Source organism: Tachyglossus aculeatus, chromosome 2 (genome assembly GCF_015852505.1).
Source record: "Tachyglossus aculeatus isolate mTacAcu1 chromosome 2, mTacAcu1.pri, whole genome shotgun sequence".
Taxonomy (NCBI): domain Eukaryota; kingdom Metazoa; phylum Chordata; class Mammalia; order Monotremata; family Tachyglossidae; genus Tachyglossus; species Tachyglossus aculeatus.
Genome location: NC_052067.1, coordinates 44,923,881 through 44,951,431, shown reverse-complemented (window position 1 = coordinate 44,951,431; position 27,551 = coordinate 44,923,881). Strand labels below are relative to the sequence as shown.

Genomic DNA, 27,551 nt, shown 5'->3' with positions numbered 1-27,551 from the left:
GTGTACAAACATACTAGACAGTGGATGATTGATCTATAGGCCCTTGGCAAATTACAGGGGGCAGCAACTTTTCAGAGGAAAAAAAGCTATATATGTAAACATGATTCATAATAAGGGATATACAAGCACTTTTTTAGTTATGTCCTACAAAATGTAGGACTGATATACATATCCGAGCCCATTGTTGGGTAGGGACCATCCCTATATGTTGCCAACTTGTACTTCCCAAGCGCTTAGTACAGTTCTCTGCACACAGTAAGCACTCAATAAATACGACTGAATGAATGAATATATTTATATTGATGGCTGTCTCCATTTCTAGACTGTAAGCTCACTGTGGGCAGGGAATGTGTCGATTTATTGTTATATTCTCCCAAGCACCTAGTACAGTGCTTTGCACACAGTTAGCGCTCAATAGTTACTATTGAATAATAATAATAATGATAATAATTATAGTATTTATTCAGCTCTTACTATGTGCCAAGCACTGCTGTAAGCACTGGCATAAATACAAGGTAATCAGATTGTCCCATGTGGGGCTCACAGTCTTAATCCCCGCTTTACAGATGAGGTAACTGAGGCATAGAGAAGTTAAACGGCTTGCTCAAGGTCATACAGCAGACAAGTGGCGGAGCCTGGATTAGAACCAACATCCTCTGGCTCCCAAGCCCGTGCTCTTTCCACTGAGCCACGCCGAATTAATGAATGAAAATAGAAAAATGTATCACAAGAAGTGTAGTCAAGTTCATAGACGGATTAATTATATTTGTATATGCAAGTCAATTCAAAGTGTTGTAGATATATGACAAATCCATTTTATTCACTCAAAATAAATCAACATTTTATAATTATCACAACTTTAAAAATGATTAAACTAAGGGGTAGCAATAAGCGTATCACCAATGGGCGGCAAAATTATAAATTCTCTCCTGATTCTAGGTTTGTATACACTTTAGCTGCCTTAGCCAATAATTACCACATAGTTTAATGAGTTCTTCTGACCTCAGGCTCAAAAATAGTTTGGATCTAGTATAAGAAGATTATTTCCTCACCTATTGATGGAGCCTATTAGTAATAATTAACCTAAACTTTTCAGTCCAATCTCAGAGAATGAATTCTCTAGCTTGAGGGGCCTCTGTAAAGTGGAATGAGGTAATGATTCCCCACTGACAGACAAATCTACCCTCTTGGGCTGTTAAGCACTTTTCTCTTTTACTTACTGGATAGATTCCAGTGTAAACAACTACCTTGGAACACTCCTCCATGAATATTAGGGTTTTTTAAAATTGAAATAATTTTCATCCAGCAGAATTTGCCCATGAAGAGGTATGGATTTGTCAGCTACAATGCAGCTATTATTAAGAGTGTCGAAAGAGCAGTGTTGAGCTTGAGATGGTAGCAGAGTTTCACAGATTCCTCTGTAAATAAGCTAGTTGTAAATCCAGCTCACTTTCCAACTCAGGTCTAGTGGTTCTGAGGTAAGGCAGACATTCATTCATTCATTCATTCAATCACATTTATTCATTCATTTATTCAATCGTATTTATTGAGCGTTTACTGTGTACAAAGCACTGTACTCAGCGCTTGGGAAGTACAAATCAGCAACATATAGAGATGGTCCCTTCCCAACAATGGGCTCACAGTCTAATAGGGGAAGACAGACAACAAAACAAAGCAAGTAGAAGGTGTCAATACCATCAGAATAAATAGAAGTATAGCTATATACACATCATTAATAAAATATAGCAAATATGTACAAATAAAATAGAGTAATAAATATGTATAAATATATACAAGTGCTGTGGGGAGCAGAAGGGGGTAGGGCAGAAGGAGGGAGAGGGGCGATGGGGAGGAGGAGGAGGAAAAGGAAAAGTTGGGGGGTACTCAATCTGGGAAATTGGAGACATTGTTCTCAAAGAGAAAGAACTAGACTTCATTACCTTCTTCCCATTCCTTCACTCCAGTATGGACTCAAGTGGGGAGAAACAGAAGCAGGAAAGTCAGAAGGCTAGAGAAGCAGCGTGGCTTAGTTGAAAGATCACAGGCTTGGGAGTCAGAAGACATGGGTTCTAATGCCGACTCTGCCACTTGTCTGCTGTGTGACCTGGGCAAGCTACTTAACTTCTCTGTGCCTCAGTTACCTCATCTGGGAAATGGGGATTAAACCTGTGAGCCCCACGTGAGACAACCTGATTACCCTGTTTCTACACCAGAGCTTAGAACAGTGCTTGGCACATAGTAAGTGCTTACCAAATACCATTATTGTTATTATTATTATTATGGCAGTTATCAAGTTTAGATAGAAGGAAAGGGTGAATTTTAGCAATGTTGTGAAAGTACAACTGACAGGACTTGGTGATAGATTGAATAGAGATATTCATTCATTCATTCAATCATATTTATTGAGCACTCAATGTGTGCAGAGCACTGTACTAAGTGCTTGGGAAGTACAATTCACAGCAACAAATAGAGCTAATCTTTACCCAACAATGGGCTCACAGCCTAGAAGACGGGCTCTTCAATATAGAGAGATGAGTGCAGGATAATGTCTAGGTTATAGGCTTGTGAGATAGGGAGGAAGGTAGTACTGTCTACAGTGATGGGAAAGTTGGAGGAGAACAGCATTTGGGTGGGGAGAGGAAGATGAGGAGCTTTCTTTTGACATTAATTTGAGGTGTCAGTGGGATAAGTTAGATGTGGGCAGAGAATGAGTCTACCAATTCTGTTGTATTGTGTTCCCCCAAGTACTTAGTACAGTGCTCTCTGTACATAGTAAATAAATGCCATGGATTGATTGATTGATTGATATTCAAGTAGGACTGTCCTGAAGGCAGGAGAAAATATGGAACTGCAGAGAGGGAGAGAGGTCAATGTGCAGAATACTGTATTAAATTCTTGGGACAGTACAATATAACAATATTACAGACCTATTCCCTGTCCACAACAAGCTTATAGTCCATAGGAGAAGACAGTCATTAATAGAAATAAATTACAGATATGTATATAAGTGCTGTAGGACTGGGATGGGGCATGAATAAAGGGAGCAAGTCATGGAAATGCAGAAAGGAGTTGAAGGAAAGGGAAAAGAGGGCTTAGTCAGGGAAGGTCTTTTGGAGGAAATGTGCCTTCAATAAGGCTTTGATTGTGGGGAGAGTCACTGTCTGTCAGATATGAGGAGGGAGAGTGTTTCAGGCCAGAGGCAGGGCGGGGGTGAGAAGTCGGAGGTGAGATAGATGAGATCTAGGCAGAGGGAGAGGTAGCATTAGAGGAATGAATTATGCGGGCTGGGTTGTAGTAGGAGAGTTGAGAGGTGAGGTAAGCAGGAGCAAACTGATTGAGGGCTTTAAAGCCAATGGTGAAGAGTTTCTGTCTGAGGTGGAGGTGGACGGACAACTGCCAGTGGTTCTTGAGGAGTGGGCAGACTTGCACTGAACATTTTCGTAGAATTGTGGGCACAGAATGTGTCTACCAACTCTGCTGCACTGTACTCTCCCAAGCTCTTAGTACGGTGCTCTGCACACAATAAGCATTCAATAGATACCATTGATGGTGTTGATGATGGTGATATCCTGGCCAGTGATGAATGCAATTGCAAAAGGGTAGAAAAACAAATTTTAAAAAAGCAAGCATAACCTCCAAGGTTATTCAAGGCATTGCAGAGGCCACAGGGCATCATAATCCACAGTGGAGGATTATAAGGTTGCTGAGCTGTGTAACCTTCTATATGACTGCGAGACCCAGCCCCACTTCATCAGGAACAAAGGTTCCTGGAGCTGCTTCATTCGTTTCAGTCACAAATCTAACACGTATCAAATGGGAGCTCACGATTACCAACCACAAGCATCCAACCAATGTCTCCAACAATACAGAACCACTGGCTGGAACATATGAAGAGGAAGGAGGGCAGCAGGATGCCCAAACTGAAAGGGGAAATTGCCTAGGGGCTTCCTGGTGGGTGGAAATCAGTACAGAATAATAATAATAATGATAGTCGTATTTGTTAAGCACTTACCATGTGCCAAGCACTGTTTTGAGCACTGAGATATGTACAAAGTAATCAGGTTGGACACAGTCCCTGTCCCAGATGGGGCTCACAGTCTTGATCCTCATTTTACAATGAGGTAACTCAGGCACAGAGAAGTAAAGTGATTTGCCCATGGTCACACAGAAGACATGTCACAGAGCCAGGATTAGAACCCAAGGCCTTTGACTCCCAGGCCTGAGCTCTTTCCATTAGGCCATGCTGCTTCAGGAGTTACCCCCTAGACCAAGTGCTTCATGCAAAGCAGGGCATAGGAGGCAGAGTAAAGAAGAAAGGTGCCACGTGAGCCAAACCCACAAGGATCTATCCTGATTTCCAAACAATGCGGAAGGGTATCAATCCCACCTAAATTCTTTCAACCACATCCTCCTGCGTGGGTAGAGCTTCACTGTCAGTATTTCCATCTTTTACTATGAAAGGCATCTATAGAAACAGAGATGGATTACTTTGCAGTGTTTTTTGCAATCCTTATTTCACTCCCCTCCCTTCCATGAGGTCAGGCAGTTTGCAGTTCAGGAAGCCAGGGCCAGGGTTATGTTATGATCCGTTAGCTTCAAATTTCCACTGCCTCTTTTGGAAATGCATGGTGGAATACCCTAGGGGCTGCTCTCTCCTTCAAATAGTAATTAATTAGTATTAGTAAATAGTAAAGTAATTGTGGTATTTGTTAAGTGCTTACTATGTGCCAGGCACTGTACTAAGCACTCAGGTGGATACAAGTCCCTGTCCCATGGTGGGGCTCACAGTCTCAATCCTCATTTTACAGATGAGAAAACTGAGGCCCAGAGAAGTGACTTGTCCAAGGTCACACAGCAGACAAGTGGAGGAGTCAGAATTAGAACCTGACCTCCTGACTCCCAGTCCAATGCTCTATCCACTATGCCATGCTGCTCCTCATGTGGAACTCCTGTCTGAAGAAGGGCACTACCCTGCCAACAGTTAGGACAGTAAGAGTGGGTGAGGAAGAGGAGGCAGAGAGGGCACCAAATAACCTTGAATGAGTTGAATGAATTTACCTAAGGGAAACCCACTGGGGAATAAATAGTAAGATTGTCCTTGGTCTGAAAGCAAATTTGAATTGTTTAATTTAACTCACAATGCATGAGCAAGTCAGGATAATGAGCAACATTATTCTTTCATTAAAAAAAATCACTAACCCAGCAAAGTGAATTTTGTTACTACAATAAAGATCGACAAAATAAAATATGATCAGGAAGCCTCAGCTTTGGAGGATGTCTGGGCAATTCATAAAAAAATAGAGAACTATCCCAGATTGTAATTTTCCTAGCTGAACTGGTTAGCCTGCCTTGAACTGAAGTGTTCCTCCCCTCAATCACCCTTCTCCCAGGGCAAACACTTACTTTAAATGCTTGGATTTCTATATCTGAGGTAGAACATGTTCAATTCACATCCCACAGAATTCTGAGAGTTGTGTGATTGTATCCCCAAATATTGAAAGCTCACCGTGGGCAGGGAATGTGTCTGTATTATATTGTACTCTCCCAACTCCTTAGTACAGTGCTCGGCACATAGTAAGTGTTCAGTAAATTCGATTGAATGAATGAATGAAAATACTAAAATCTTCAAATCCCCCAATTCCTTTCTATCTTCCAAGCTCTCACAGCCACCAAGAGGAGGAAATTCATGCAAATTTGGGGAGGATTCCCAAAGACCTGCTTGTCAACAAAAATAATGTGGTCAGCTAAAGTAATTTTGCATTTGTGAAATGATATTGTTGAATATGTCTCAAAATAATCTTTTTAAAAACTCTTAATAGGTTGTCCTGGAGCCAAAAAGAATGAATTCCTGACCAGTGTCCTAGATGCTCTCTCCACCGACATGGTTCACGCTGTTTCCGATCCCTCCTCCTCTTCCAGCAGGTAGATTACCCATAATTCTACACTGAAGTCTGGTTATGATAATAAAAATAATAATAATGGCATTCATTAAGCGCTTACTATGTGCAAAGCACTGTTCTAAGTGCTGGGGAGGCTAAAAGGTGATCAAGTTGTCCCATGGGGGGGTTCACCACCTTCATTCCCATTTTACAGATGAGGTAACTGAGGCACAGAGAAGTTAAGTGACTTGCCCAGTCACACAACTGACAATTGGTGGAGCCGGGATTTGAACCCATGACCACTGATTCCAAAGCCCGTGCTCTTTCCACTGGCCATGCTGCTTCTCAAAAAACATAATAATGACAGGATTTGATAAGCGCTTACAATATACCAAGCAATGGTCTCATTGCTGGGGTAGATACAAGGTAATCAGTTTGTCCCACGTGGGGCTCACAGTTTTAATCCCCATTTTACAGATGAGGTAACCGAGGCCCAGAGAAGTTAAGTGACTTGCCCAAAGTCACACAGCTGATAAATGGCAAAGCTGGGATTAGAACCCATGACCTCTGACTCCCAAGCCCAGCTCTTTCCATTAAACCAGCCCAATGCCTAGACTTTCCAGATGGAGACTACAGATGAGGTTGTGCTAGAAAGAGGTGATGGGAGGATGAGTTCAGGCGGGGAGAGGAGGGAGGAGTTGTAAGTTCAGAGGACATAACCTCTTTCTCTTTCTATTACAGGCTTTCAGAACCGGATCCGAGTCATACTCTAGAAGAGAGAGTAGTCCACTGGTACTTCAAAGTACTTGACAAGAATTCCAATGGTGACATTGGCAAAAAGGAAATCAAGCCGTTTAAGAGATTCCTGCGAAAGAAATCAAAGCCCAAGAAATGTGTGAAGAAATTTGTTGAGTACTGTGATGTGAATAATGACAAATCCATATCTGTTCAAGAATTAATGGGCTGCCTTGGAGTTACAAAAGAAGAAGGTAAAGCAGACACAAAGAAACGTCATAGTAAGAACATTTTCTATTTCATGTTTTAAAATGTGTAAAGTATTAATAGTTATTTCATTTCCTGCTACTTTTGTTTAAATCAGAGTGTATGAACAATGAAATAAACTTTTATGATAACATTTAAAATCAGCAACATTAACAGGACATCAAAATAGAAGCTGTAGTTTCTTTCCCATTATAGTGACCAGTTAATATGATAAAACTTGCACCATGAGCTGAAGATCACTAATAATAATAATAACGGGTATTTGTTAAGCACTTACTATGCTTCAGGCACTGAACTAAACACTGGGATGGATATAGTCTCTTTCCCACATGGGACTCACAGTATCAATTCCCCAGCACTTAGAACAGTGCTTCGCACATAGTAAGTGCTTAACAAATACCATTATTATTATTATTATTATTATTTTAGAGATGAGGTAACTTAGGCCCAGAGATGTGAAGTGACTTGCCCGTGGTCAACCTGCAGACAAGTGGCCAAGCTGGAATTAGAACCCAAGTCCTTCTGAGTCCCAAGCCTGTGCTCTATCCACTATGCTTCTCAATAGATTCTGCCAGATAAGGGTGGTGGGATTTGCAAAAGCACAGTTCATCTGTTGAAGTAGCAGAGAAAACACTCACGAGAAAATCTGAGAACTAGAAGGAAGGGAAGAGAGGGAGAGAAAATCTCTGAGGTAAATAGAATCTTATTCACATAATCCAAACCTTGATTTGCACAAGAAAGTAAATTGGCAGTCATTGGAGCTACTGCAGCAGTAATGCAGTATAAAATCCTTGCTGTTCATTTCTGTGAACTGCTTAGCTGTTCATGGTTTTTGTTTGTTGGTTTTGTTAAAATGATGTTTGTGTGCCAGGCACTGTACTAAGTGCTGGGGTAGATGGATACAAGCTCACCAGGCTGGTTACAGTCCATGTCCCACCTGAGGCTCAAAGTCAATCCCCATTTTACAGATGAGATACCTGAGGCACAGAGAAGTTGAGTGACTTGCTCAGACAAGTGGTGGGGACAGGATTAGAACCCAGGTCCTTTTGACTCCCAGAGCCATGCTGTATATTAGATCTATATTAGTTATGAGTTAATAAGGATCTGTGTTGTTGATTTCTGTTCACCAGTGAGTTTCTGACTTCAGGTACTTTTCTCTCAATGGCTATGCCATTTGGAGCCATGGAGATACCACTTGAGACCTAAGTTTCAGGCAGAATGATGGATTCCGACCTTGTTCTTGCCATGCTTCTTTAATGGGACCATCCCATGCAGGTTATGAGGTTGGAGATCGCAGTCCAAATGTCATTCAATCAATTGTCTTTACTAAGTACTTACCGTGTGCAAAGCACTGCACTAAGCACTTGATGGCCCCCTTCATGACCTTTGCGGCTAAATCCTCAAACATCTCAAAAAGCACAATTTAGGATGTTTTATTTACTTCCATATGTAAGAAAGACTGCTACATTGTTAGGAAAAATCACTGCAGATGGAGTTAGGACACTATCCTGACAATCTGAACACAAAGTGCTAGTGAGGTAATTTATTTATTCATATTAATATCTGTCTCCCCCTCTAGACTGCTAGCGCATTGTGGGCAGGGAATGTTTCGGTTTATGATTTTATTGTACTCTCCCAAGCGCTAAGTACAGTGTTGTGCACACATTAAGCGCTCAATAAATTTGATTGACTGGCTAATCCAAGAGCAATGTTTCATTTCCCACATTCTCCTTTATATTTACATTGTCTTGGCTCTGGGAAGTCACCGGGGTTCAGATTTAACATTTCCCATTACATTTTATTCATTCATTCATTCATTCATTCAATCCTATTTATTGAGTGCTTACTGTGTGCAGAGCACTGTACTAAGTGCTTGGGAAGTTGGCAACACATAGAGATGGTCCCTACCCAACAATGGGCTCACAGTCTAGAAGGGAGAGACAGACAACAAAACAAAACAAGTAGACAGGGATATTTTAACCCTTCATATTTTAATCAGGGCGATTTAAATGACTACCATGGCTGTTTTCTGTTGGTAATAATGGGGAATTAGAGAATTGAGACTTTGGGATTCTGATCTTGGCTCTGCAACTGATTCCTGGCTGAACTTGTGTGTACCATTTCATCTCTTCTCATCTTTGATTACATCAAATACTTAAAATTGATAAAACCACACCTTTCTCTACCAGAGGTTTTAAGAAACTCAGGATTTATGAAAATACTCTAATATCAACAAAGCAGAATACCATTTTTGCAAACATAGATAAGCCATTGAATTTTTGTCAAAGATTAATTGTTTGTTTTCCTTCCTCCAACTGGTGTGGTGTCTTCCTCCCAGGTTCCTCCCTCCACCCCATTTCCCTTTTCGGTGAAATAACCTAATAACAAGAACACGGGCCTGTAAAAAGGACCTGGGTTCTAATCCCGGCTCTGCCAACTGTTTGCTTTGTGACCTCGGACAAGTCACATAACTTTTCTGTGCCTCAGTTATCTCATCTGTAAAATGGGGAATACGTCATCCTCCTTCTAGACTGTGAACCCCATGTGGGACAAGGACTGTGTCCAACCTGATTACCTTGTATCCACCCTAGAGCTTAGTACAGTGACTCTGGCACCATAGTAAGTGCTTTACAAGTACCATAAAAAAATGATCATTCGTGAAGCCCACAGTGTTTCTTAATCCACTATTTAGAGGGTTTTTGTTCTTTAAAGATTAGAATTCTACTCTATGTAATAAATAGCAGTGTGGCTCAGTGGAAAGAGCACGGGCTTTGGAGTCAGAGGTCAGGGGTTCGAATCCTGACTCCACCAATTGTCAACTGTGTGACTTTGGGCAAGTCATTTAACTTCTCTGGGCCTCAGTTCCCTCATCTGTAAAATGGGGATTAAGACTGTGAGCCCCCTGTGGGACAACCTGATCACCTTGTAACCTCCCCAGTGCTTAGAATAGTGCTTTGCACATAGTAAGTGCTTAATAAATGCCATTATTATTATTATTATTAAATAGGGGAAGCAGCATGGCTCAGTGGAAAAAACACAGGCTTTGGAGTCAGAGGTCATGGGTTCAAATTCCAGCTCCACCAATTTTCAGCTGTGTGACTTTGGGCAAGTCACAACTTCTCTGTGCCTCAATTACCTCACCTGTAAAATGGGGATTAAGACTGTGAGCCCCCCATGGGACAACCTGATCGCCTTGTCACTTCCTCAGTGCTTAGAACAGTGCTTTGCACATAGTAAGCACTTAATACATGTCATTATTATTATTATTATTATTTGTGTGTTTAGATTTCCAGCATTAGACAGATGTCACCGTTCACTATGCAAGCTGCATACATTACTGGTAAGGTATCCAATCACCCAGCATTCAGTTCACTCCACTAACACACAACTTTGTTAATGAGCCAAGGAAAGAAAAATCACATTCTGAATGACATACTTGAGAAAGAGAATCCTATTTGTAAAGATAATACAATCAATTGTACACTTGGTAAGAATAGCATTTCTAAAGGGAATTTTTTACACTCTGGAGATCTTTATTAATGGGCTTCATCATGCCAAGGTAAATATTTAGTAATGAACTCATGACAATAACATATTTGGGGCATCTATTCTCTATTTTCCTTAGAAATCAGTATGTTTATTCGTTGGTTGTCTTAGACAAAATCAGGACATTAGCTGAGATAATTTTTGGAAAACAGCTGAAAATCAGAGATCTCTTTCTGAGAATCAGAATTTCATTTTATAAATTGGGTACCTGCATTGACTGAATTATCCACCTCACTTTTACCTATTCAAAACTGGTCTTAGCAAAGGAAAAGACAAAGTTTGTTAAAGCAAACAATCAACTGTATTTATTGAGCACTTTACTAAGCATATGGAAGACTACAATACAGCACATTCCCTGTCCACAAAGAGCTCACTTCTTGCTAATCAGTTCGAAGGAATCTAATGAATTGGGTCTGATGTTTTCTCAACATTCCTCTCCCCACTATTCTATACCTAAGACACCGATAATGTGCAATATTCCCAATGCTGATGGAAATTTTCTTCAGAATAAATGTAATTAATAAGGAAATAAAGACATATTCTGCCCAGGCAGCCCTCAAAGTGGGAGAGGGTAAGAGAGGAGAAGGGGGATAGTGGGGAAGGGAGATGAAAGGAAGGAAGGGAGGCATGAGAAAAGGAAACCTAATTAAAAGCCTTGACTAGCATTCAAACTTCCAGCATGTCCAAGTGCTTTTTTCTTTTTTTAAAGAATGTTGCTTTGTAGCTGAACATCAGGTATTTTGGGTAGTAATGGTGGAGAAAAGAAGTGTTGGGGAATGAAGAAGGTCAGAAAGTGAATGGTCCTTCTTAGAACTTGATTGAAGACCAGATTTTTAATTTACACTGAGGAAAAGAATGGTTCTGCAATCAGAAAATATTGGAGGGAATTTTGCAAAATCGTCAAAAAGGCAAGAACAGCCAGCAGTATATTTGCTGTTTTCTTCTATATGTCACCATTACCCATTTTCAACATGAAAATGAATGCAATTCTTCCCAATGAATTAAAATGTGTTTTCTATTCTTTATCTTTCTCTGTCAGCACCTAAAGGCAATGCTGAAAGCAACTCCAACAGGCAGGTGAGTGTATCTTTACAATCTGAATACAGCCATTCATTATTAGTCGTCTTTGTAGATTCAGCTGGCTATAATCATTCAAAGTTGTGTTGGATTTTTGATTGCATAGTGCCTTAAAAGAACAGGTTCCCCTTAATGCACACATTCACTTAAGTCTCTAAATGAAGCTTGCAGTAATTTTTCTGAATGTTCGAATGTATGTGAAGCAATTACTGACATAAATGTTTTTCAGGTTTGGAAAAGCTTTCAGAAGCTTTAATGTATTGAAATTAGCTTCCTTCCCTGGTGATGCACCCTTAGAAAAAAGGAAAGGTACCTAAGAACATAAAAAGGAATAAAATTAGGGATCAACTCTGCCTAGTATAAGTAGCACTGACTGTGTTCCTGTGCCTTTTGCTCATTACCTTAATCCATATCCACTCTTTTAAAATGTATGTATAGTTTCAAGTTTTCCGTTGTAGTCTTTGTCCTATCTCAAGAATGAATTCCAGAGATTGTTTTGAACCAGTTTTGATTTTTATCATTGGGCTATCTGAGAAACATCAGACAATGACTTAGTGGATAAAATCAAAAGAAACGTCAAGTTTGAGCTTCCTAAATTGCTTCCAACTCCTCCTCACCATTCTACTACCCCCTCTCCCTTCCAAGTGGACTGTCAAGAAGCCTCACACCAGATCTCAAAATTCACCCTTTTTTCCTGTTCCTCTGATTACCGTTTCCTCTCACCTCATGAAAACCCTTCCACTCTGCTCTCCTACTTTAACATTATTTTCAGTCTCACTCCCTAATGGCTTCTTTCCGGCCTCCGTCAAACACGCTGAAGTCTCTGCTGTATTAAGAAGACTTCTCTGGATCATGCAGTTCCCTCCAGATACTGCCCCATCTCCCTTCTTCCATTCCTCTCCAAATTCCTCCAAAGGGTCATTTGTAATAATAATAAAAATAATAATAGTATTTGTCAAGCATTTACTAAGTATCAAGCACTGTTCCAAGTCCTCGGGTAGATACAAGGTAATCTCAGGTTGTCCCACGTGGGGCTCACAGTCTTAATCCCCGTTTTCACAGATGAGGTAACAGGCACAAAGAAGTTAAATGGCTTTCCCAAGGTCACATAGCAGACAAGTGGCTGTCTAGATTACAGTCTAGAGGGGGAGACAGACACTAATATAAATACATTATGGATATGTACATAAGTGCTCTGGGGCTGAAGGAGGGGTGAATAAAGGGTACAAATCGAAGTGCAAGGGAGGCACAAAAGGGGATGGAAGAAAAGGAAATGAAGGCTTAGTCAGGGAAGGCCTCTTGAAGGGAATGTACTTTTAGTAAGGTTTTGAAGGTGGATATGAAGAGGGAGGGTGAGGCAGGCGTGGGTGAGAGGTTGCTGGTGAGATAGATAAGATCAAAATAAAGTGAGTAGGTTTGCATTAGAGGAGAGAAATATGTGGGTTGGGTTGTAGTATAAAAGCAGTGAGAAAAAGTGTGAGGGGGGGAAAGGTGATTGAGTGCATTAAAGCTGATTGTGTGGAGGTAGATGAGCAACCACTGGAGGTTCTTAAGGAGTTGGGAAACTTGGACTGAACTGTTTTGTAGAAAAATGATATGGGGAGCAGAGTGAAGTATAGACTGGAGTGGGGAGAGACAGGAGAGAGGAAGGTCTCAAGGAGGCTGAGACAGTAATCATGGAGGGATAGGATATGTGCTTGGATTAATGTGTGAGCAGTTTGGATGGAGAGGAAAAGGCAAATTTTAGAGATGCTATGGAGAGAAATGAGTCTAGGATAACACCAAGGTTATGAGCTTATGAGACAGAAAGGATGGTGGTACTGCATATAGTAATGGAAAAGTCAGGGGGAGGACAGGATTTGGGTGGGAAGATAAGAAGTTCTATTTTGGAAGATAAAATACAGTTTTCCAGGTCCATCCACAGCACCCTGAGCTTCTTCTTCAGCCCTGCTATAGCCAGACACCAAGATTAGGGAGCTCAATATCTTCTAAGAGACTTCTTGCATGTAAACACTTAATAAATATGATAATAATAATGATGGTGAAAAAATAATATTTTTAACGCATTAATCAAGGAGTGAGTAAGCAGAACTCCTATCCAAATTTCCTTTCCCTAGATCTAATACTCAGCCACTCAGTACTGTTTGTACTTTCCTGCAGTTATTCTGGGGCTCAAGTTCCTTTCTCCTTTTCTCACAGGGAGTTTTAAGTTCCAACTTCACTCTCTTCAAGTCCTTCTGTTGTCAGGGTTTCCCATGTCATTTCTCAGGAACAGTAGCCTCACTCTTCTGGAGTTCTAACCTCTGGATTCCTAAACCTTTCAGGTGTTCTAACCCTCTAGATCACATCTCCAATCCCTCCTTGCATCTTATGTCCTTCAAGGGTCTCAGTTCCAAGCCTTCCCTGAGCCTTTCTCTCCAGGATCACAGTGCAAACTTATCCATTCTCAAAATGACTCAGGTTCTTCTCCAAATACCTGCCTCCACTATGTCATCCCCTATTATTCCCTCTGATCCACTCAGTTCCAGGTTAATATCATATAAGGCATTAGGAGTTGCTTATTTCACTTTCCCTCAAGGAAGGGCACTTAGATATCCATCTCCAGAGTTCCTCCTCCCCCTCCTATGAGGGACAGTTGGAGTTACTGCCTCAGAGGGATTCACCTAGAACTCCTAACTTTCCCATTTCAGTCTCGGTTTCATATATAATGGCATTTATTAAGCACTTACTCTGTCCAAAGCACTGCTCTAAGTGCTGGAGAGGTTACAAAGTGATCAGGTTGTCCCACGGAGGGCTCACAGTCTTAATCCCCATTTTGCAGATGAGATAACTGAGGCACAGAGAAGTTAAGTGACTTGCCCAAAGTCACACAGCTGACAATTGATGGAGCCAGGGTTTGAACCCATGACCTCTGATTCCAAAGCCTGTGCTCTTTCTGCTGAGCCACGCTGCTTCATTCTCCTCTTCCTTCTCTCCCCCGCATCCTGTGGCTGTTACAGATTTCTAATCTTTAATATGTAAATACACACACACATTCACATCCTCTCCCTCTGCATGGCTTCAGTTACTCCCCCTATGTCAAAAACTTCCAAAGTTTCCTCACTAGGCTCACCCATTCTCTAGTAATAATTTAGTATACTTCCAAGATATCTTCACTTAGCTGCCCCTCTGTCCACCTTAAATTGAACATGCTTAAAATCAAACTCCTCATCTTCCCTTCTAAACGTCACTCCTCAAAATTTTCCCATCTCCATGGAAAGAATGACTCTTCTCCCTGTTACAGAAACCTACAACCTTGATCTCATCCTCAAATATTTACTGTCTTTCATCTTTCATGTTCAGTCATCTACTAATTCCTACCAGTTCATCCTTCACAACATTTCCCAGCCACCACCTGGTTCAAACTTTCCTCTAACCCCTATTAGCCAACTAGCCTACTGAATGAGTTTCCTCACTGGTTTCCCAATCCCCAGCCTTTCCCCACCAAACCCTGCTGCTCAAATTATAATTCAAATATAATTCTGCATACATCTTTCCAATCTCAGTGTCCTCCACTGGGTATGCATTTTTCCTCTGCATCAAGCAAAAACTCCTTACCTTTGGCTTCAACCTTCTTCCCCAGTTTTCCTCCTCTAATGCATCAGTTCTCCTCACCTGCTATTCTTCAGCTTGTAAGTTTCATTCATTTAAAGTGCACCTTCTCAACATACCTCTTTCTCAATTCCCCCACTTCAAACCTTGGCTCATGCTCGTGTCCATCCTCCTGCCTTGTACTCTTTCCCCCTTCAAATCTGCCAGCTCTCAACTCTTCCCATCTTCAAATTTCTTCTGAGATTCCTTTCCACCAAGAAGCCTTCTCTATTTAATTCTCAACTCCCCAAGTTATATTTCCCCTCATTGGAACTTTTCTCAATTAGTTATTTATATCCATTCTCAGTACTTATGTACAAAACTCTATTCAATTACATATCCCATTATTCATTCAGCTATTTCATCCTGGCATATTCAAACTTTTATATTCTTTCATTTGTAAATCATTTCTGCCTGCCTCCCCCTTGATGTATGTTCGTGGAAGTCAGTGAACACTATGTTTTGCTTCTGTGTACCCTCCAAAGTGCTTAACACAGTGCTCTGCACTTAGTGGCACTTAAGTCCCACTGATTAATTGAGTGACATGATGTGTCCAAAAAAGGAATCTATTTTACAAAATTCAAGGTAGTCATAAATGCATTACTTTCATTCATCAAGTGTATTTATTGGGTATTTACTGTGTGCAGAACACTGAACTAAGTACTTGGGAGAGTACAACAATAAACAGCCATGTTCCCTTCCCCCAATGAATTACAGTCTAAGAGAGTGGGGGGAGGAGGGGGAAACTTAGCTTACCCTAACTGAACTACCAAACCTTATACCTTTATCCAGGCAATCAAGCAAAAGGATTTTTTGTTTCCTCTTGACAACATATTATATGAGAAAAGGGCTAACCAGCCTTCTTCCTCAAAGAAAAACACAGTTAGGATGGACTATGCTAATTACTCTTCCACTTTCCCTATCACTTAGAGGATCTGCCAGGAAACAACCTCAGTGCTAAATCACTCTAAGGGCCTCACACTAAGACAGGCAAACATGGCTTCAGCACTTCATCGAGTTGATTTATCATTTACTTTTTCGCTTCATTTATTGCCTTCTAGGTAAATACATTCTAAGCCCAGCTGGGCATTCCTTGTAGATTTGTTCTGCAGACCTGTGCACCTTCCTTGGAATCAAATCCTTAGTAATTAAACATGGCTTTTAAGGGTCAGACACATGATTTGGGTTTTAACTTTTGAAATTACTTCACACTTTCAAATGTTCCAGAGTGAAAAAAATTGCCCTAGTTGAAAAAGTCCAAAAACTTTGAAAGTGTTGCTTTAAATAAGGACTATTAATTACAGGTGCAAGTACTTTGCACTCCCTACTACAAATGCTTTCAACTTGAAAAACTCAAATTTTTCCTGGAACATAGCAGAACATCTTTACTGAAGCTTGATTTTAACTTTTAAAATATTTTTGTAGATTTAGTACCTATTATTTTTAAGAGTTGGGCAAAGAACACCTGTTGGTGTTAAAGTGCTATAACAACTGAAAACATTTCTCAAATAATCAAACTAGTGGCTGTCACCTCCCAGAGCTTGAAAGAAGTGCTCTCAAGAAGCTAATTCCCAAGAATTAGGGCAGTTTTCCCACTGTCTTTACAATCAAAATACTTGTTTTCTATTGACCAGCTGAAGCAGGTAGCAAACTTGATAACTGATGAGCTCCATTTCCAAATCAAGCAGTGCTCTTCCTCGTCACTTCTCAACTACGCTGCATCTGTATAATATAGATTGGCATATTTCACAGCTAATAGACCTTTAATTTGATCATACAAACTTGGCCCAATTGAATATATATTTGCAATATACCAATGCACAGAATTACCCATTCCTTTTTTTCTTTCCAGTCTCATTTGTTTTCAAGAATGTTGGAGTACTTTGAAGAGACATGACTGTCAATTTTTACAATAGCATTGTCTCAGAGAAAGAAAATAATAGGCAAAAGGGCAGTGAAATCTAGTGAAAAGAACTTGGGTTTTGGAGTCAGGAAAAGTTCGTTCTAGTACCATATCTGTTACTGGATGGTTGTGTGGCCTTGAATGAGTCACTTGACCTCTCTGTGCCTCAGTTTCCTTATACTGTGCAAGCAGAACAATTCCCACTTGTATGTGATTTGGGACAAGTAACTAAGTATTTTCTCCCTGTCCCTACCCGCCTCCAACCCATTCCAGGGGACTGGGAAAGATCAGAGCTGTCCGTGCTTCTAACCTTCCCCCCTCCCACCATGTAAGCTTTATAGGTTGGGAATAATAATAGTGGTATTTGTTAAGCACTTACTATGTGCCAAGCACTAAGCACTGGCTTGATACATGATAATCAGGTCGGGCACAGTCCCTGTTCCACATGGAGTTCACAGTCCAAGAAGGAGGTAGAATATGTATGTAATCCTCACTTTACAGTTAAGGAAACTGAAGCACAGAGAACCTCAATGTTTCACCACAAAGGAGGCAAGTGGCAGAGCAGTGATTAGAACTCAGGCCCCCTGATTCCCATGCCTCTGCTCTTTCCACTCGGCAGTGTTACCACTGAATCAAGTTTCCTAACACCGATTTTCAAACATATATACTTCCAATTGCTGTATTTGAAATGATCTCACAAGTGAATTTAGACATCTCAAAATTAAAAAAATCTCTTTTTTCCAGCCAAAGAAACAAGGATGAAACAGCTTCCATAACCAAGGCAGATCTTTGACCTGTGGGAGATTTCCTCACCAAAAGGCAATAAAAACAACCATAGTATTTGCACTTTGTACTTTAAATGTAAATTCACTTTGTAGAAATGAGATATTTAAACAAACTTTTTTTTAATCTGTGAAAATGGAACAGCTAGTTTTGAAAAATTAATCACATACAATGTATGTGCCTTCTTTTGACCTTTGAACTCTGTACTTGGTGAAGATGTATCAGTTTGCATTTCAACTTAAAAATACCCCCAAATTTTTTTCTGCAAACATTAACATAGGAGACGCCTTATTGTAGGTATTTTGGTTCTGTGACTATGCCTTTATATTCCTAACCAGTACAGTCATTTAACATAGTTATGCTTGGATATTTTGCTTTATTTGAAATCTACTGTACTCACGATACTTTTGAATCAGTGTTGGAGGTGTTAAGTTTCCCCAGGAAGTTTGTAAATTACTGCTGACTCACTTTGCAATTCATAAACCTAGCGAGTTTTTCCATTTTGTTTCATTTTACTTTCCAAAGATCACGCTCATGCAGTGAGTTATACGCAACCACTAAAGGAGTTAAACAACTATGTTTAGTGCTCTTGTAGAAAAGTATATTTTTTCTAAACATTTTTGATATGCCTTCTGTTCTGAACTTTCCTCTCCGAGTTCCGTCTTTGGCTGACATTAGTCATGCGGCAAATCGGGAGAGAACGAAATGGATATCGGTGTCACTCAAGTCTCTCTGCCAAGTCCCAGACCAGAGGCCTGCTGTCAGAATGAGGCAATAAAGGGGCAGATGGCTAAATGCAAATAAATCTAATTATTTGACAAGGGAGGCTCAACAGGCTTGACTGGCTAATTCTTTCCTAGTCACCTGGTTGGGCTTATTTCCCTCCAGGCATCAGAGGCTCACAAGAAGGTAAAGCTATCAGTTGAACAAATTGCGAACAGTTCCCTGCTGTAAGGGCATAGCCAGTGTCATCAAGATTGGGGCTACTCACCCTGCCAGTCTTGGAGGAGTGCAAACAAGCTTTCATGCTTTCTCGCTCATTTGGATGGACGCCTCAAGAAAATAAGAAGTTGCAGGTGCAAACCTCATCTAATGGGATGGGAAAGAAATTGTTCCAGTTCCACTTACCTACAACTGAAGGCAGCCAAAATGACTGGTGTGAGAGACTTCACTGAGGGCAGTCACCAAACTCTGGCAAGGGATTAACGGCCAGAAAAGCTTATCTTTCTTAGATAAGACATTTGAGGGAAGACCTGCAAGCGAAGATGGCCGTTGGCAACGCTGTTCAGATGCTCAAGCGCTTAGTACAGTGCTCAAGTGCTTAGTACAGTACTCTGCACACAGTAAGTGCTCAATAAATACAATTGAATTGAATGAAGATGTAGTTTCCTTGTTGGTCAAAATCTCCATGACAATTGAAAATGTTTCATGTTAAATCATGTGTGTGAATAGGCATTGGAATCATGTAGGAGGCTGAGTACCAGTATAAGCTGTGCAGAATTTTAGAATTGTAATCTTTGGAACAACACGCAAAGTACAAAATGTGTCAACATTATATTAAAAATGGTTTTAACCTCAAGTGTATTTGATAACCTTGCATATTCTAAACTTTGAATTTAATCTTGTTTTTAGATTAAAGCACAATATGCTGTCAAATCTGATGCTAAGTCTTTTCTTTGGGTAAATTGGGATATCCAGAATGTCTTCTTCCAAAGGGCCTGCCCCATCAGTGAGACGCTTCCCCCAAATGTGTCAATCACCCTCAATATATCTGGACCTAATAATAATTTTGGTATTTGCTAGTAGTAATAGTAACAGTAATAATAATAATACTGATGATGAGAAGAGCATTTGTTAAGCACTTACGAGATTCCCAGTCTCAGGATTGAAGCTCATACATCATTCCTGAGGAGAGACTCCATCATCACTATCATCATCATCGTCAGTGGTATTTATTGAGAACTTACTGTGTGCAGAGCACTGTCTAAGCACTTGGGGGAGTACAATACAACAGAGTTGGTAGACATGTGACCTGCCCACAATGAGTTTACAGTCTTGAGCAGAAAACATATGAATAAAAATAAGTAATTTATAACAATTTATAATAATAATAATAATAATAATAATGGCATTTATTAAGCACTTACTATGTGCAAAGCACTGTTCTAAGCACTGGGGAGGTTACAAGGTGATCAGCTGGTCCCACAGGGGGCTCACAGTCTTAATCACCATTTTACAGATGAGGTAACAGGCACAGAGAAGTTAAGTGACTTACCCAAAGTCACACAGCTGACAATTGCAAACTCGTAATTTGCCAATGTTGCAAACTTGTACTTCCCAAGCGCTTAGTACAGTGCTCAGCACACAGTAAGTGCTCAATAAATATGATTGAATGCATGAATTGGCAGAGCTGGGATTTGAACCCATGACCTCTGACTCCAAAGCCCAGGCTCTTTCCACTGAGCCAAGCTGCTTCTCTTATAGATAGGTATTTAAGTGCTGGAGGGTTGAGGGTGGGACAAATATCAAATGCCCACAGGTCCCACGTCTACGTGCATAAATGACCCAGAAGGGAGAGCAAGCTGGAGGAAAGAGGGCTTATTCTGGCTTGGCCTTTTGGAAGAGCTGTGAATTTAATAAGGCTTTGAAACTGGGGAGAGTGGTGGTCTGACATATATGGAGGGGGTGGTACTTTCAGGGAAAGGGGTCAGTGGTGAGAAAGATGAGATTGGGGCACAGTGAGTAAGCTGGCACTAGAGGAGTGATATGTGCCAACTGGGATGTAGTAGATAAGTGCAGTGAGGTAGCAGGGGCAAGGAGATTGAGTGCTTTAAAGCCAGTGGTTTTAAAGAGTTTCTGTTTGATGCAAAGGTGGATGGACAACCACTGGAGGTTCTTGAGTGGGAAGACATGGACTGAACATTTTTGCAGATAGATGGTCCAGGCAGCAGAGTGAAGTATAGACTGGAATGGGGAGAGACAGGAAGGTCAGTAAAGAGGTGGATGCAGTAGTCAAAGTGGGATAGGCTAAGCACTTGGATCAGCAAAGTAACAGATTGGATGGAGAGGAAAGATTAGATTTTAGCAGTATTGTGAAGATAGAACTTATAGGATTTAATGACAGATTCAATATATGGGCTGAATGAGAGAGATGAGTTGAGAACAATGCCAATGCTACTGTCTTGTGAGATAGGTAGGAGAGTGGTATTGCCTACAGTGATGGGAAAGAGTGGGAGGACAGGGTTTGGGTGGAAAGATAAGGAATTCTGTTTTAAGAATGTGTTTAGTTAGAGGCATCAGGAGGACAACCAGATAGAGATGTCCTGAAATCAGGAGAACTGTGACAATGCAGAATAGGAGAGAGTTCAGGGCTGGAGATGTAGATTTGGGAATCATCCACACAGAGATGGTAGTTGAAATCATAGGAGCAAATTAGTTCTCCAAGGAAGTAGGTGTAGAGGGAGAATAAAAGGGGACCTTAGAACTGAGCTTTGAGGGACCCCCACTGTCAGAAAGTGGCAGAGGAGATGCCTGAAAAAGAGGCTGAAAAGGAGTAGCCAGGGACATTGGAGGAGAACCAAGAGAGGTTCAGTGAAGCCAAGGTTGGATAAAGTTTCAAGAAGGGGGTCACCTATAGCATTGAAGGCAGCTGAGAGATCTATTCATTCATTCATTGGATCACATTTATTGAGCACTTACTGTGTGCAGAGCACTGTCCTAAGTGCTTGGGAGAGTACAATACAGCAATAAAGAGAGAAAATCCCTGTCCCCAACAGGCTTACAATCTAGAGGTAGAGGCTGTCAGATTTGGCAAGAAGAAGGTCACTTATTACCTTAGAGAATACTATGTAGAGTGAAGGGGGTGGAAACCAGATTAGAGGGGATCAAGGAAAGATTTGGAGGAGTGAAAGTGGAGATAGTGCATGTAAATAATTCTCAAGAAGTTTGAAGAGGAATGGTATGAGTCAGTCAGACAATTACATTTATTGAGCGCTTACTAGGTGCAGACCGCTGTACTAAGAACTTGGGAGAGTACAGTATAACAATATAACAGACACATTCCCTGCCCACAACAAGCTTACAGTCGAGGAGGGAGATGGGGAGATAATGGGAGGGAGCCGTGATGTCAAGGGAAAGTTTTTTTTAGGATAAGTGATACATAAGCATGTTTGAAATCAGGAATCATCACTGTAGTTCAAAGGGAAGTGTGCCTTAAAAAATGTGGCATTTGTTAAGCATTTACTATGTACCAAACACTGTACTAAGTGCTAAAGTAGACACAAGATAATTAGGTTAGTCAGATTCTTTGTTCCACCTGGAGCTCACAGTCCAAGCAGGAGGCAAAACTAGTGCTTAAGCCCCCTTTTACTTATGAGGAAACTGAGGTCTAGAGAACTTTAGTGACCCATCCAAGGTAACAGAGGAGGCAAATGGTAGCACCAGTACTAAAATACAGGTCCTCTGACTCCGAGGTCCAGCTCTTTCCACTAGACCACACTGCCTCTCAATGCAATGCAATGAACTTGCCCATTATATGTATTAGATTCACACATTGCTGTCAGCTGCAGCATTTTATGGGTTCAATTCACATTAATAATAATAATAATAATAATGTTGGTATTTGTTAAGCACTTACTATATGCCAAGCACTGTTCTAAGCGCTGGGGGGATACAAGGTAATCAACGTTGTCCCACGTGGGGCTCACAGTCTTAATCCCCATTTTACAGATGAGGGAACTGAGACTCAGAGAAGTTAAGTTACTTGCCCAAAGTCACACAGCTGACAAGTGGCAGAGCCGCAATTAGAACCCATGACCTCTGACTCCCAAGCCCGTGCTCTTTCCACTGAGCCATGCTGTTTCTCTTTATTTGCCTATAAATTGTCCTAGGGACTCAACAACTGATTGGCCCTTGTGGATGACCAAACACAATCTATTCTATACAAGACACAGGAAGTAAAGGTGGCCTTCCTGGCTACTACTAATGCCCCAATAGGGGCTTCAGGCTACGACCAGTCCACTGAGTAGGGAGAGAAAGGAGCAACTCTCAGAGAAGCAGCATGGCATAGTGGATAGCACATGGACCTAGAAGTCAGCAGGTCATGGGTTCTAATTCTGACAGCCACTTGTCTGCTGAGTGACCATGGGCAAGTCGCTTCACTTCTCTGAGCCTCAGTTATCTCATCTGTAAAATAGGGATTGGGATTGTGAGCCCCATTTGGGACAGGGACTGTGTCCAACTTGATTTGCTTGTATCCACCCTGGTGCTTAGTACAGTGCCTGGCACATAGTAAGTGCTTAACAAATACCATAATTATTACTGATAAGGAATGCTTAGAACAATCAATCCAACAGAGATATTTATTGAGCACTTACTGTGTACACAGAACTGTATCAAGTGCTTGGGAGGGTACAATATGATTGTGCTGGTAGACACACTGCCAAATCATGCCTAAATTTCATATGGCAAATAAATGCTTTATAAAATGAATGAAGCTATAGGTTCCAGCCATACAGCACTTACATATCTGTAATTTATTTACTTGTACTGATGTCTGTCTCCCACCTCTAGACTGTAAACTCATTGTGGGCAGGGAATGAATCTGTTCATTATTGTAGTGTACTCTCCCAAGCGCTTAGTACAGTGCTCTGCACACAATAAATGCTCAAAAAATACGACCGAATGGAATTGAATGAAAAGATATTATAGAAAGAAGGTAATTTTAATCACATAATTCAGCCATTTGTTTTTGAGAGCTAATTAAAATCTTCAATGAGATAAAGAAAAAAGCCAATAGAGCTGGCAGTATCCATCTACCTGAAGTCCAGGGCTCTGCTCAGAGCAAACACTCTGTAAACACCACTGATTGGTGTGTGTGTGATGCCTCCTTTTATGAGGATAAGTCTTTTAGGGAAGAAAAGCTCCAGACATAGGAACAGTTCAATAACCACAGTAAGCCCCCAAAATATGAGGTAGGGGATATATACTCACTCATCTACAATTCAATTTTACAAACCACTTCAGACAAAAAAAATCAAAATAGACTACAAATGCTGCCCAGGGCTTGCTCCAGAAATAAAATCAATGTATATCTTCTTTTTTATAGAATCTGTTACGCGCTATGTGCCAGGCCTTCTGTCTAAACGGTTTTGTCGATTCAAAGTAATCAGGTTGGAAACAATCCATGTCACACACGGGGTCACAATCTTAATCCCCATTTTAGAGATGAGGTAACTGATGCATAGAGAAGTTAAGTGACTTGTCCAAGGTCACACAGCAGACAAGGGGCGGAGCTGACATTAGAACCCAGGTCCTTCTGACCCATGCTTTAGCCGTTAGGCCGTGCTGCTTTTGTGTCCTCAAATACTGCAATATCCAAAGGTGTCTCATAATAATGTGTCCATCACTGTTCTAAGTGCTGGAGTGGATACAAGGTCATCAGGTTGTCCCATGTGAGGCTCACAGTCTTAATCCTCATTTTACAGATGAGGGAACTGAGGCCCAGTGAATTTAAGTGACTTGCCCAAAGTCACACAGCTGACAAGTGGCAGAGCCAGGATTACAATCCACAACCTCTGACTCCCAAGTTCGTGCTCTTTCCACTAAGCTACACTGCTCATTATTTAACAGCTCTAAGAGAGCAGTCTGAAAAATACTACTATATCCTAATAATACAGATGCTTCAAGACTCCTGTTTACCAAAGGAAAATGAGTCATTTGAACAATTCATATTTCATTTAAGATCTCAGGTAGAAAATGAAATTTTTGCAACCTAAATAATTAAAAAGGAAGTCATAACTTTGGAACTCAAACAGATGATTTTATTAGTACTAGTAGTAATAGTAGTACTAGTACTAGCAATAGTAATAGTGATAGTGGTTGTAGTAGTAGAAGTAATAGTACTAATAAAAGTAATAGTAGTAGAATCAGTAATGATACTAAATGCTTAATAAATACCACTATTATTATTAGTAATAGTTATAGTATAAATAGCAATAATAGTAATAGAAGTAGTAGTAGCATCAATCAGTCAATTGTATTTACTGAACGTTTACTGTGAGCAGGACACTAAACTAAGCATTTGGGAGAGAACAGCACAACAATGTAACAGGCACATTATCTGCCCACAACAAGCTTAAGGTGTAAAGGGGGAGACAGTATTTATTGAGTATTTATTTATTCAGTATTTACTGAGCACTCTGTGCAGAAGTAAAATGTTATCTGCACCCTTACAGGGGAGACACACTTAAAAGTATTTGCGAAAGTGGTTAAATAAATTATTCAGCACACATATAAACATGAGTGCTTGAAGAGGATGTAAATAAGTTAGTAAGTGCTAGAGTTGGCTGAAAGGATGATATGATTCAGTGAACTTGGAAGTTCACAGGGAAGACTTTCTTAGATGAGGCAGGATTTTAGAAGGGCTTTGAATAAAGGGAGGGATGTGGTTAACCTGATGTGGGGAAAGAGTAATTATTATTATTACTGCTACTACTAATAATAATCATATTTATTGAGTACTTGCTGTGTGCAAAGCACTGTACTAAGCACTTGGGAGAGTACAGTATAACATCAAACACATTCCCTGCCAACCATGAGCTCACAGGGTGAGAGGGAAGGGATGGAGGTGGAAAAGTTGAGCATGAGGTACAGTTGGAAGGATGGCTCAGAAATGAAGCAGTGAGTTAGGGATGAGCAAATGAAGAAAGCAGATGGGTACTATGGGGGGTTAGCCACATGTGAAGAGTTCTTGTTGGTTGTGGAGTAGCATGGGGAGCCAGTGAAGGGTTTTGAGAGAGAGACTAGAGACATTTCAGGAAGGCAGCAGAATGTAATGTAGATTAGTTGTGGAGTCTGGGAGACCACCGAGAAGCAATGGTCTAATAGCAACACAGGAGTTTAGGTCAGTGAGCAGTTTGGTGGAGAGAAAGGAGCAGAAGCTGGAAATGTGCTGGAAGAATTAGTAAGATTTGCCAGGAGACTGAATGTGAGAGTTGAACAATCTCAAAGAATGGAGGATGACCCCAAAGTTAAGGACTTCTGGAACAGGGACGGTGATTGTGTTGTCAGCCGAGATGAGGGTGTTTAGAGGAGTGGGTTTAGGGGAAAGATGAAGAATTCTGCTTAGACAGGTTAAGGTTTAGGTGCCGGCAGTTCATCTGAGTGGAGATATCCTTGGGGCAAGAGGAAATGCAGTATTGCAAACCAAGCTAAAGGACAGAAGCCATCCTCAGTGAGGAGGTAGCTTAAGTTTTGGTGAACCCTGCAAGAGAGAGAGTGCAAGGTAAATAGGAAAATTGTGGATGCTCACAGTAAAATGATGAGAGGCAGAGAAGCCAGTGAGACAGAACTGTGTAGCAGTCAGAGAGCACCAGTTTAGTCCTGCTAATATTTCAAGGAGGGTGGAGAGATCCATGTTGTTCGAAGCAGCCGCGATGTGTTAGAGCTGTGGTCTGTCAGATCTGGAGAGGGAGGGACTAGTGATTGGAATAAGGAACATGGTAATTGGGGAAAGAACATCTTCTACAAGTGGATAAATTGGATTTAAATAAAATCATTAACATATGCCAAGCATCTGAAGCTAATTTATTACTTAAGCAATTGATGGGGCTAAAACAATAGACGAAGAGCACTCACGTCTGGATTTGTATGTTGTTTTATTTCCTGATTTTGTTTTGCATCATTTGTGTCTATGCTCTTACTCTTCACTGTGCTCCAAACATACCATAGTAGGATGGGCAATCTGTGTTTGCTTGTCTTCCCCCTTAGATGGCAGAGACTGTTATACTTCCATTGTTGGTCTCTACAGGCCTACACAGTAGATGCTCCATAGTTGCTACTGATGATGATAATAATAGTGATGGTATTTGCTAAGCACTTACTATGTGCCAAGCACTGTTCTAAGCTATGGGATAGATGCAAGGTAATCAGGTTGTCCCATGTGGGGCTCACAGTCTTAATCCCCATTTAGCAGATGAGGTAACTGAGGCACAGAGAAATTAAGTGACTTACACAAAGTCACACAGCTGATGTGGCAGGGCCATAATTAGAACTCATGATCCCTGACTTCCCAGCCTGGGCTCTTTTCACTAAACCATGCTGTTCTAAGCACTTGGGAGAGCACAATATAACAGTATAGCAGCTACATTTCTGTAATGGTCCTCCAGTGATCCTGGTTTGGGTTTAGGAAGAGAATACCATTTTTATGGCTAGCCTTCCTAGAGTCCGCCCCATCCCCATTCTAGGAAGAACAGTATGTTCCTAAATAGGATGCCCAGGGTGTGAAAAAAACAGCGTTGCAGCCTGTTCAGTACCTGACTGACATCCTTGGTCTCCTGTCTGTATAGGCACTAGACTCAGAAACCCATGGTTTGTGAGTCCAGGGAACCTCTCATCACAACACCAAGCAAGGATTGAAATCAAAAAGCACAAACTCTTACATTCAGGGTTGCTGAGAGGAAGAGGGATGAAGGAGTAATCATGGCCAAACCAAATACTCAGACGCGACAAAGGCCAGTCAGTATTTTAATCAATAATTCACTTGGAAAAAAATATGGAGAGAGTTGCAAAGACTGAAATTTGCCACTGTATATCCAGGGATTAGTGACCGAGATAGAGCTTTAACGTGTGCAGATCTTCAAAGTGCATGGCTATCCCTACCCTCTCAAATGTCAGAAGTGTCTTATGGGTTAGGGGAAAGAAAAGAGTTTGGGCCAGGGACTCGGGCAACA

General features: G+C 40.9%; 1 protein-coding gene across 2 annotated transcripts in view; it reads left to right on the top strand.

Annotated features, from left to right (window-relative positions):
• SMOC2 (SPARC related modular calcium binding 2) overlaps positions 1-19,481 on the top strand; it is a 242,329-nt gene extending 222,848 nt beyond the window's left edge. For both annotated transcript variants that reach the window (XM_038771125.1, XM_038771117.1), the window contains exons 10-13: positions 5,820-5,922; positions 6,621-6,895; positions 11,467-11,504; positions 17,782-19,481. In XM_038771125.1, coding sequence (XP_038627053.1) covers positions 5,820-5,922; positions 6,621-6,895; positions 11,467-11,504; positions 17,782-17,799 — 434 coding nt within the window. In that variant the 3' untranslated portion in view covers positions 17,800-19,481. The remainder of the gene's footprint in view (positions 1-5,819; positions 5,923-6,620; positions 6,896-11,466; positions 11,505-17,781) is intronic.
• Positions 19,482-27,551: the final 8,070 nt, after the last annotated feature.